Here is a 12518-nt window from a genome sequence, read left to right on the forward strand (position 1 = left end):
TATTAGGGGGTGCCTCATGACTTTTGTCACCTTGTTGTATAGTGTCCCTGTGTTATCAATGTGCACTCTCGGATTGACTTTACATGGGCACCAATCTCTCTTATACAGGGTTATTACAAATGATTGAAGCGATTTCACAGCTCTACAATAACTTTATTATTTGAGATATTTTCACAATGCTTTGCACACACATACAAAAACTCAAAAAGTTTTTTTAGGCATTCACAAATGTTCGATATGTGCCCCTTTAGTGATTCGGCAGACATCAAGCCGATAATCAAGTTCCTCCCACACTCGGCGCAGCATGTCCCCATCAATGAGTTCGAAAGCATCGTTGATGCGAGCTCGCAGTTCTGGCACGTTTCTTGGTAGAGGAGTTTTAAACACTGAATCTTTCACATAACCCCACAGAAAGAAATCGCATGGGGTTAAGTCGGGAGAGCGTGGAGGCCATGACATGAATTGCTGATCATGATCTCCACCATGACCGATCCATCGGTTTTCCAATCTCCTCTTTAAGAAATGCCGAACATCATGATGGAAGTGCGGTGGAGCACCATCCTGTTGAAAGATGAAGTTGGCGCTGTCGGTCTCCAGTTGTGGCATGAGCCAATTTTCCAGCATGTCCAGATACACGTGTCCTGTAACGTTTTTTTCGCACAAGAAAAAGGGGCCGTAAACTTTAAACCGTGAGATTGCACAAAACACGTTAACTTTTGGTGAATTGCGAATTTGCTGCACGAATGCGTGAGGATTCTCTACCGCCCAGATTCGCACAATGTGTCTGTTCATTTCACCATTAAGAAAAAATGTTGCTTCATCACTGAAAACAAGTTTCGCACTGAACGCATCCTCTTCCATGAGCTGTTGCAACCGCGCCGAAAATTCAAAGCGTTTGACTTTGTCATCGGGTGTCAGGGCTTGTAGCAATTGTAAACGGTAAGGCTTCTGCTTTAGCCTTTTCCGTAAGATTTTCCAAACCGTCGGCTGTGGTACGTTTAGCTCCCTGCTTGCTTTATTCGTCGACTTCCGCGGGCTACGCGTGAAACTTGCCCGCACGCGTTCAACCGTTTCTTCGCTCACTGCAGGCCGACCCGTTGATTTCCCCTTACAGAGGCATCCAGAAGCTTTAAACTGCGCATACCATCGCCGAAAGGAGTTAGCAGTTGGTGGATCTTTGTTGAACCTCGTCCTGAAGTGTCGTTGCACTGTTATGACTGACTGATGTGAGTGCATTTGAAGCACGACATACGCTTTCTCGGCTCCTGTCGCCATTTTGTCTCACTGCGCTCTCGAGCGCTCTGGCGGCAGAAACCTGAAGTGCGGCTTCAGCTGAACAAAACTTTATGAGTTTTTCTACGTATCTGTAGTGTGTCGTAACCATATGTCAATGAATGGAGCTACAGTGAATTTATGAAATCGCTTCAATCATTTGTAATAGCCCTGTAGTATTCTAATGATCCCTGCGTGGGATTTACTACGACACAGTCTCTACGGCGACATCAGGACCTGCATCGCACACGGCCGCCTCCCTTCCGCATTCTTGCTCTATCGATGCTCGTGTGCCTCCTCTAGTATCATGCTCGACGATTAGGGGTAAAAATCTAATCTTTCCTTCTCCCTTTCTTTTAAGTTGGTCGGACGTTGATCTGTGACGTTCACAAAGATACGCAGCATCGTTTGCCACTAACAGACAACGACACATTCTTCTGCGCCTCATTACATACCCAATTATACATGTGGCACGACCTTACGAAGGCTTTGCTGGGTCAAAACAAGGATATCTTCTTTATAGTTCGAGTATATTGATGTGTAATTGACAGATTTCAGTGGGATGGAGCGGGGGCATGGTCATTGATACTAAGGCTGTTGGTAAGATATCGACACCGATTTATCGATATTTTTCCTAAAGTATCGATTGCCGGTATTTTTCTTGAGTATTATATTTTTATCTCAATTTTGGTAAATATTTGAAATTTTTCTTTTGAAATAGCAGTAGAACATAATTTACTTTCACTGTGTGAAGCAGTGTTACTACTTTTCGAGCTTTCAGAACGTCTTTCTCTTTGACTGTGCAAAGCAAGAATCTAAATGATAAGATTGGTCATTGCGGTGGATGGAGACTTGTGAGGGAAATGCTGACGTAATCGGTGCTGCCAACAAAAAGTACTCCGTTCAACTTCACCACGCAGTTTTGACGCTAGAACTGCTAGGTCACTAGCTTTGGCAGAAATTAAAAAAAAAAAAAAGGAAATACGACAGAAGTGTTCCAGACAAAATCCGATATGTGACGAAACCAAACGACGGACTCTTCGAACACCTTTTATTGTGCTATTTACCTGCAGTTAACATTGTTAGCAAACTGGTTATCGCTAAGCGTGAACGTTCATAGTTTTCCTTTCAATTCTTGCTCTAAGGGTACGGGCAGGCTGCTAGCTTGTTCATGTACAGAATATCTAATAATAAGCCAGTACCTAAATATACAGCTCTAAAACCGTCAGTATATTTACAATGTGCTGCCGATATTTTTATAGGGCGGTACGTCTATATCTACCTGTCGATATATGTATACTTTGTTCGAGATATCGGGCGACGGTACAGGCATATTTTGTAAATGTCGATACATGGGATCCCCGATATTTTTAAAAATATCAACAGTCCTAATTGCTACTGGCGTGCAGCCGACCGCGCTAGACAAGGCTGTGCATCCGTGTGCAAAATAACCAACACAGCGAGCACGTGACACTCTGGAGAAGAATGACGATAGGCTTACAACTGGTTCCCGCCACTCTACTCGCGAAAACGTCGATCGCGAAGTTATTTTAATCGAAGTTAATCATTTAAATAACGCTGTGAACGTGTGTTAAGTCTTTCCTTTTCATCCATGTAAGCCTCGCATCTTTTACAACCTGAAGTGCAGTTTTCCACGAGTTTCACGAGCGAATTGTGCGCTGGTGCATACTGACCGCTTCCGTCTTGTTGCAGGTCCGACATCCTGGTTGTAAGCGACGTCATACAGAGCAAGAGCCTATGTAACCTGGTGATGGTGAGTACTTCCTCTCTGTACTCCTTACATACAAGCCTGCCAGCTGACGTCATTACTTCGGCAGATGCTGTTTGAATAGTTTATAGGCGTTCTCTTGTTCGCTTTTCCTGACGGGGCAATCCTAAAGTATTGTCCACTTGTCCTGCTGATAATATAACATCAGTACTGTTCCTGTTCCATTCATGTCTGAAACAATAATGCTTGTAATTCCAAGAGTCACACTTCTTTATATTCTAAGAATGTAAGCAAGAAGTTCCCAACTCTCGTGTTGCAATATTCACGGTGTGCCATACTCATCAGCAAACATAGAAGAGACTAGAAACTGATACGGTCCAGAAAATATGGATCTGCAATAAGCCGTTAGCGAGATAATTGTTGCCAAGCGGGGTAGCCGAGCGGTCTAAGGCATCTTGTCACGGTCCGCAAGGCTTCACCCGTCGGATTTACTTGTATGGATATGGTGTCTCTTCTTTCGGACATGTCCGAAAGAACAGACACCATATCCATATAAGTATATAGTTCTGGCGATACAGGCCATGACCTCCGACCTCTTACGGGACATGATAAGAATGTACTCTACGAGTAATGACTGTGTTGGGTAGGGACACTACGAATGTAGTGTGTGGACATACAAGGTGAGAATGTGGATCTCGCGGGAGGCGTGCGCGAGATGGTCCCTGCAGTCGCACTATCCTATGTGCCCTCGGTGGCTCAGATGGGTACAGTGTCTGGCATGTAAGCAGGAGATCCCGGGTTCGAGTCCCGGTCGGGGCACACATTTTCACCTGTCCCGGTTGATATATATCAACGCCCGTCAGCAGCTGAAGGTATTAACATATAATTCGAATTTAGTTCTAATTCCCCCGTCGGAGGTTTGACTCCTCCCTCGGGTATGGGTGTGTGTGTCGTCCTTAGCGTAAAATGGTTCAAATGGCTCTGAGCACCATGGGACTTAACATCTATGGTCATCAGTCCCCTAGAACTTAGAACTACTTAAACCTAACTAGCCTAAGGACATCACACAACACCCAGTCATCACGAGGCAGAGAAAATCCCTGAACCCGCCGGGAATCGAACCCGAGCGCGGAAAGCGAGAACGCTACCGCACGACCACGAGCTGCGGACCCTTAGCGTAAGTTAGTTTAAGTTAGATTAAGTAGTGTGTAAGCTTAGGGACCGATGACCTCAGCAGCTTGGTCCCATAAGAACTTACCACAACTTAAAAAAAAAAGATAATTGTTGTTACGAGCTGCCAGTGACGTCTGTATGAAATATTGTACTACTAAAGCAAAACGAGGTTAATGGAATGTAGTCGAATTAAATCGGGTGATGCTGAGGATGTTAGATTAGGAAATGAGACGCTTAAAGTAGTAAATTAGTTTTGCTATTTAGGGAGCAAAATAGCTGATGATGGTCGAAGTAGAGAGGATGTAAAATGTAGATTGGCAATGGAAAGGAAGGCGTTTCTGAAGAGAAATTTGTTAACATCGAGTATAGATTTAGGTGTCAGGAAGTCTTTTCTAAATGTGTTTGTATGGAGTGTAGCCATGTATGGAAGTGAAACGTGGACAATAAATAGTTTAGACAAAAAGAGAATAGAAGGTTTCGAAATGTGGTGCTACAGAAGAATGCTGAAGATTAGATGGGTAGATCATATAACTAATGAGGAGGTATTGAATAGAATTGGAGAGAAGAGAAATTTGTGGCACAACTTGACTAGAAGAAGTGATCGGTTGGTAGGACATATTCTGAGGCATCAAGGGATCACCAATTTAGTATTGGAGGGCAGCGCGGAGGGTAAAAATCGTAGAGGGAGACCATGGGATGAATACACTAAACAGATTCAGAAGGATGTAGGTTGCAGTAGGTACTGGGAGATGAAGAAGCTTGCACAGGATAGAGTAGCATGGAGAGCTGCGTCAAACCAGTCTCTGGACTGAAGGCCACAACAACAACAATACAGATCTGTGTCATATGGAGAATCAGATTTATACCGTACACTTCACTGTTGAGAAAATTCAAGTCAGAAACATGCAGAGGACTGGTGATCTCGAAATGCACAACGAAGGAGTTATGCAAATTGGTCACAAATTGATATTCACACAAGTATCGACGTGCAGCACAATTTCACCGCGCACTTGGCAAGAATAGTAAACAGGGGATGTGTTTGATACCAGTGCGTAAAGTCCGTGTACTCAGTTCCGTCTCCAACGATCTCGTTGTCGATGGGACGTTAAACAGTAATGTCCTCCACCTGAACTCAGTTGGACAGTAGCTATTCTTAGCGGACAGGTGCATGAACAATTTAAGCGGATGTCAGCATTTTAGAGACGATGCGTAGCTGGGCTCAAAGAAGCCGGTTGCAGTAATCGGCGAATAACTCGACATTTGAATAGGAGCAGTGCTGCTATTCGACGATGTTGGCAGGAATGGGTGAGCCGTGGCCAAATACAGCGTCGAGAAGGAAGCAGTCGACCTAGAGACATGGCAGGGCGTGAGGACCGAGCAATCATAAGAGAGGCATTCACAGCCCCGGATTCATCATTATCATCGATCCGACGAGCAACTGGTGCTTCAGTGACCGCAAAGTTTATTAATAGGCGGGTCACAGAAAGGGGGCTGAGCTCACGGCACCGTTTGCGCCATCTACGAATGGTAGTCGGCGTACACATCTCTACACTGACAAACCCGCTTGCAATGGTGTCGAGCACATTCGGACTCGAATCTCACTGACTGGAGTAGAACTGTCTCCAGTGGTGACTCCCACTCCGAACTGAGCTCCTATGTCCAGCGAAGAGGTGTCTGGAGACACACCGAACAGCGATGGCACCCCAACCTGAGTGTCGCACGCCATCTCCGGCGCCTTTACGGTAAAGCGGTACATCGAAGATTCTCTACGCCCCGTTTTGTTGCCCTCCGTGGCAGGCTATCCTTAGTGTATATTTCAGCAAAATAATGACCGCCCGCGCACGGCGAGAGCTTGTGCTGATTGTCTTCGTGCTTGCCAAACTCTACCTTGACCAGCAAGATTCCCAACTGAGAACGTATGGAGCATTGTGGGCAGTGCCCTCCAACCAGCTCGCAATTTTGACGATGCTAACGTTCCGACTGGACTGAATTTGGCTCGCTATCCCTCCGGAAGATATTCAACAGCTCTAACAATCAGTGCCAAGACCAATAACTGCTTGCATAAGGACAAGAGTTCAGCCAATATGTGAAGCTATTTCTCTTGGATAAATCATGCAACTTGAACAAATCATCCAATTTTTTTCTGAAATCGTGATCATTTGTTTATTTGCACATGTGAACCACTTCTGCCGATTTCCTCCCCATTCGGATAATTCCTTTGTGGTGTGCATTTTGTTTTCTTAGAGAGTGTATAATGAGGTACCGACTGGACATCCCTGTATAAGTATTGAGTCACTACTTGATGAGATTTCAAAATGGTGCAAAGATTAGCATGTTGATTTGAATGTTCAAATTTCAATGTTCAGAAATATAAAATTGTGCACTTCACAAAACGAAAAAACATAGTATTGTATGACAATATTTGTAGTTTTAATAAACAATTTTGGAACAGCGGCCGGTCGCTGTGGCGGAGCGGTTCTAGGCACTTCAGTCCGGAACCGTGCTACGGTCGCAGGTTCGAATCCTGCCTCGGGCATGGATGTTTGTGATATCCTTAGGTTAGTTAGGTTTAAGTAGTTCTAAGTCTAGGGGACTGATGACCTCAGATGTTAAGTCCCATAGTGCTCAGAGCCATTTGAACCATTTCTTGGAACAGCGATCGAAAAATTTTAAAAAAATTTTTCTTTTTAAAGTTCAGTCTTGATCACACCATGTACGCCACAAGAACATAGGTGGCCGGTTTCGGTCATATCACATGACCATCAGCATAAAACGGGTTCACATAATCGTGAAAACGTAAAAATTGGTTGACATGAGGTAGAGTGAGAAGAGGTAGGCGGAGCATCTTCGTATTTAAACGTATACCAGTCACTTTCTGGCACCAGTTGACATCACAGCAACTGATAAGAGTGCTCCACCTACCATCTACGAAGGATGTCATGGATATAACAAGTCTTATCGTATTTTATCCTTATAAGAATTTTGTCATATTTTATTGTCAATTTATTGGGGGTCTATTACTTTCTAAATTAAATTACAGGTCTAATGACGGTCATGTGATACGACCGAAACCGGCCACCTATGTTCTTGTAGCATACGTGGTGCGATCAAGACTGAGTTTTAAAAAGAAATTTTTTTAAATGTTTGTAGTGATATTAAATGGAACGACCGTATAGACTCTCTTGTAGGTTAATCAGGTGCCAGGCTCCGATTTATGAGGAGGACACAAGGAATATTTAGCCAAAGGAGAACACTTGCAAAACATTCGTGCGGCCCATCCTAGACTATTGGACAAGTGTATGTGACGAGTACCAAATAGAACTAACAGGGGATATTTAGCGGCTACGATGGCTACAGGTTTGTCCGACCCACGGGAGTGCGTCAAGGAGACGCAAAACGTAAGCCTTAAATGACAGACGCTTGAAGATTGACACAAACTATCTCGTGAGATCATATGTATAAGGTCGAAGAACCAGCTGCAAATGAAGATTCTAGGAATATATAATTGACTCTTGTTAATTCGAACCTCGATAAATTGAATTTCTCGATAAATCGTAGTAGTAGACTGGTTCCTTGAAAATATTTTGATAAACGGAAGACATCTTACGTGTTTCGGTACACTCGATAAATCGAAGCGATTGTCGTGATAGATTGGCCACAAACGCTTTATAACTCGAAGTTAGCAGCCATCTGTCACTCGGTAACTGGGATTCTTTAATCAATTATTGCGGTAATTATTTGAGCAATCAACTCTCTGCAACATTTCTTTGTTTCTCTTAGTGAATAACGCATTAGAATATACAAATCAGTTGTAAAAATTACTTCAAGGAAGTGCATATGTGTTGTTACTGGGGCCGTGAAATGAGGATACAGAAAAAAAAGACTATAACGAAAACTTTTGGTATTCCGCCGTCCAAATTGTCGACAATCTTGAAGCACACAGATCGGATTGCAGAAAATGTATAACATGGGCGTGCGAAACGGACCTGAAAAGGTGAGTTCCTGAGTCCTGAAGAATGGTTACTGAAATGGTTACTGAAATGGCTTAGTCATTGTAGTGAAAAAAGGCCATTAGATGTTATGCGCTTACTTAAAACTTAACGCTGCAAAGATTTTGGTTCACGATATAGGATATCATTTAAGTTGGTCAGATGCCCAACGTAAGTTTCGGAAGCTGTGACCTTGTCTGATAAAGCACTGGGGGGAATGAATGACTGCTTCGAGAAATGCCTATTCATCAAGGAGGCAAAAAATCAACTGCAACAATACCACAAGAGCGGAGAGATGGATGCGCGTTTCCACAATATGTGACGCACTCTTCCTGACTTACGACACACCGTTGCGTTTGACAGTTTGACGAAGTGGAGGTCGGCGGTGACCTGAGCGACGCAGTAGCTTGGGTTGTTCCGTTTGACAAGAACGAAGAGGAAGGAGAAGAAGCAGAGCCGTTTCCCTGCGTCACTCCAAAAGAAGAAAAGTCGTCATTGGGCACATTGGAAGTAGATTATATGTTTTCGGCTTTGGTCACAACAGAAAATGTGCTTGATCAAACAAGCCGGTGAAGGTCACTGAGGCAGATCTCTGATACGTTTACAAAATAAAATTTCACTTTACCTATGTACGGAACTTTGTGTACGAGGGGGTACCAAATAATAATAATAATAATAATAATAAAACAAAACCGGAAGAGCACTGCCGTGGCGAAACTTGTGTAGTACGCATTTCTGCCGCTAGGCAGGGCAGCCTATGTTGTCGTCTGACTTGTTCTTTTAATCTCAATTTTTTGCTAACGCTGTTTTGTTCTTGTTTCGTTTTATATGACGGCAAATTAAAGCGAACAACGTGTAGCTCTTAAATTTTGTTTTCTACTCGGTAAAAGTGCTGCTGAAACTGTTTTAATGTTGAAACCAGCTTACCAAGGTGACACACAAGTGTACGAGTGATTTGCTCGATTTAAAAGTGGAGTGATTTGCTCGATTTAAAAGTGGCGACATGTCGACTGATGACAAATATTGTTCTGAAAGTCCATAAATTGCTAGAATCGACGAAAATATTGAAAAAATTCGAGAGCTTGTGCTGACAAACCGTCGATAGACAATTGATAGCTGTCAGAGATTAGTGGATCATCTTGGAGCTCGGTTTAGCGAATTTTACCGGGACGTTTGGGCAGACAGGAGACTGATTTTTCCACCACGACAACGCACCTGCTCATACAGCCATCTCTGTTAAGACAGTTTTTAGGTAGAAATGACATAGTTACGCTACCCTACGCAGCTTACTCGCATGACCTGGCTCCATTCGACTTTTTCTTATTTCCGCACATGAAGAGGGGCGTGGAAGGACACCGATTTGACAACATTGGAGAAGTCAACAAAAAAAAAAAAAAAAAAAAAAACAAGGGAGGAGCTGTCAGCCACTTCAAAAAGATGACGGCAAAAAATGCTTCGAACAGTGGAATTACCGTTGGGAAAAATATATTAGTTGCAGGCCTTTGGGAGCTGGGTAACGCTAGGAAGGACAATTGCATGACACTGTGGATTACACGAACGTTATTGTAGCTACCTGCATCCTTGAAGAATCGTGTCTTCCACGATGGCTATGGCATCAAATGGTTCAAATGGCTCTGAGCACAATGGGACTTAACATCTGTGGCCATCAGTCCCCTAGAACTCAGAACTACTTAAACCTAACTAACCTAAGGACATCACACACATCCATGCCCGAGGCAGGATTCGAACCTGCGACCGTAGCGGTCACGCGGTTCCAGACTGAAGCGCTATGGCATCTTCCAGCAGGATAACCATCCATATCTCAAGGCCAGAATCGCGCTACAGTGATTTGAGGACCATTGCCATGAACTCACGCTAATGTCTTGGTCATCAGATGCACCTGTCCGGCCCCGGTAGCTGAGTGGTCAGCGTGAGGGAATGTCAATCCTAAGGTCCCGGGTTCGATTCCCGGCTGGGTCAGAGATTTTCTCCGCTCAGGGACTGGGTGGTGTTGTGTTGTCCTAATCATCATCATTTCATCCCCATCGACGCCAGGTCGCCGAATTGGCGTCAACTCGAAAGACCTGCACCAGGCGAACGGTCTACCCGACGGGAGGCCCTAGCCACACGACATTTCATTTCATCAGATGCACCTGATATGAACCCAAAAGAAGAAATCTGGGGTGCTGCCGGGCGTAACTCCGCACCGACAAACCACCAGCCCGTAATTTACGGGAACTGCGTGTCCCGTGCATTGACATATGCTACCTCATACCTCCGGAAACCTACTGAGGACTTCTCGATCCATGTCACGCGGAATCGCTGCTAAATTGCGTTCCAAAGGTGGACCAACTCGCTACGAAACAGGTGGTCATAATTTTTTGGCTCGTCACTGTATTCGTAGAACTACACTATTAAAATTATTGTAACTTGCCGGCACTTTGGGATGAAGTGCTTTTTTCCAAATCTTTCTGACATTACAGCTCAACAGGTGGACGTCTTGCTGCGGTATCGGAGGTTTACGCGTCACCCCTGCCTTTCGTTGCTCGATTTGAATGGAGAGAGAAGTGGTGCGTGTAGTGACGTACGCGCGCCACAGAGCCGCGGTTGGCTGGGTTATGGCGCCGCGCTGCGTGCGCACACACACCCACACACGCGCGCAGGCGCTGCCCAATCAGCGACGGCCGCGGGCCACGGCTTCATTCAATTAAAACTTGCCGTGCGCCGCCGGCCGGGCCTCTCCGCTCTCCTCTACACTCGCCTCATCTTTTATTCAGACGCCCTCCGCTCTGACTCAGCGTCCCCTGCCATTCTCTCTCATCTCTCCCGTATAAATTTTCGCCCTCCGCTCTCTCCGCCACGCCGTGCATAGCCTTTTCCCTCTCAGCTTAAAACCCGTCCGCTGCACTCACGTCAATTTATCATAGTCTCAATCCTCTCCCGCCTTCCGCACCTCGTTTCCTTTTACTTCCCTTCCTCTTGCTACAATTCTTTCCTCTTCCTCTTCTTCCTACAGCACCTAGTCTCTACACGAACGCCCCTTCGCGCCTTAAAAGGCTTTCATCGTAGACGGAAGGATTTTCGGTGAGAATAAATTCGTGCTACTTCTTTTGTTTCCTCTGCTGCAAACTAGGAGTTCGTCTCTGTAAAATGCGCATTACAGTTGAGACGGGTGGCACAAAATGAAAGTGTCCCTCTTTGGTTTTCAGCCGAAATTGGCCTCAATTCTGTTCTTAGATTCATTTTGCGAGTGACTGTGTCCCGTATAAAGGAAAATGAACACTAAATGTAGTAGAGCTGCCGGCCGGAGTGGCCGAGCGGTTCTAGGCGCTACAGTCTGGAACCGTGCGACCGCTACGGTCGCAGGTTCGAATCCTGCCTCGGGCATGGATGTGTGTGATGTCCTTAGGTTAGTTAGGTTTAAGTAGTTCTAAGTTCTAGGGGACTGATGACCACAGATGTTAAGTCTCATAGTGCTCAGAGCCATTTGAACCATTTTGTAGTAGAGCTATTTTTCTATTTGGGCAGCGAAGTAACAAACGATGGCTAAAACAGGGAGGATATAAAATGCGGATGATAATAGAACGAAAAGATATTAAAAAACTAAAAATCCGCCTCGATTGCGAAAAAAGCACCTAGTGTTAACCCAGGTTTCGGCGTAGATAACTGCACCTTCTTCAGAACAACAATAAAATCCACAGGTCGTGTCGGTTGTTTCACAAATCCTCTCATCTGTGCTGTGGCAATTGCACGATGTGCAACTGCTGCCTTTACGATACGACGATCCTGGCGGGCGTTTATGCTGCATGGACGTCGGGAACCTCGTCTACGAATGTGGGAATGTTTACGCGACCACTGGTATCAGCATCGTTGCAGAACTGACGCAGCACGTGCAACTTGTGTTGTGTGGCCGAAAGGACCATCCCACCACTCGGAAGGCCACAATTTGACCCCTTTCAAACTCACTCAGTTGGCTCTATGAAGCACGAGTGCTTCTACGTACATGGTTATCTGCTTGCTTCACATGGTAGCACCATGCTGAGGCTGTGAGCATTACCAACTAAAGCGTAGACACAGGTCGCGTTCTGGTAGCTATGCAGCTACGCTATCTTCTGGCGGACGACTTTAAAACCGTTATCAGTACATCTGCTATCCTCCAGGTGGCAAATGTTGTCATCGGACTTTCCAAGTTTACTAGTTTTTTCCGACAATGTAGGCATACTGATTCACAACGGAGATTTGTGTATACAATTTATAAATATTTCATGCGAATCGACTTAACTATGATGATGCTTGTAGATTAATGCATTCCTCCTGAAAATTTTCTTGGCGTGTTCTGCTTACATTGTTTACAT

The 12518-nt window shown here is 44.8% G+C and overlaps 1 protein-coding gene across 1 annotated transcript in view; it reads left to right on the forward strand.

The window, feature by feature from the left end:
- The window catches only part of LOC126485103 (breast cancer anti-estrogen resistance protein 3 homolog), a 1126433-nt gene that overhangs the window by 898212 nt on the left and 215703 nt on the right, over positions 1-12518 (forward strand). The window contains exon 5 of the mRNA XM_050108726.1: positions 2986-3046. Coding sequence (XP_049964683.1) covers positions 2986-3046 — 61 coding nt within the window. The remainder of the gene's footprint in view (positions 1-2985; positions 3047-12518) is intronic.

Source organism: Schistocerca serialis, chromosome 6 (assembly GCF_023864345.2).
Source record: "Schistocerca serialis cubense isolate TAMUIC-IGC-003099 chromosome 6, iqSchSeri2.2, whole genome shotgun sequence".
Taxonomy (NCBI): domain Eukaryota; kingdom Metazoa; phylum Arthropoda; class Insecta; order Orthoptera; family Acrididae; genus Schistocerca; species Schistocerca serialis.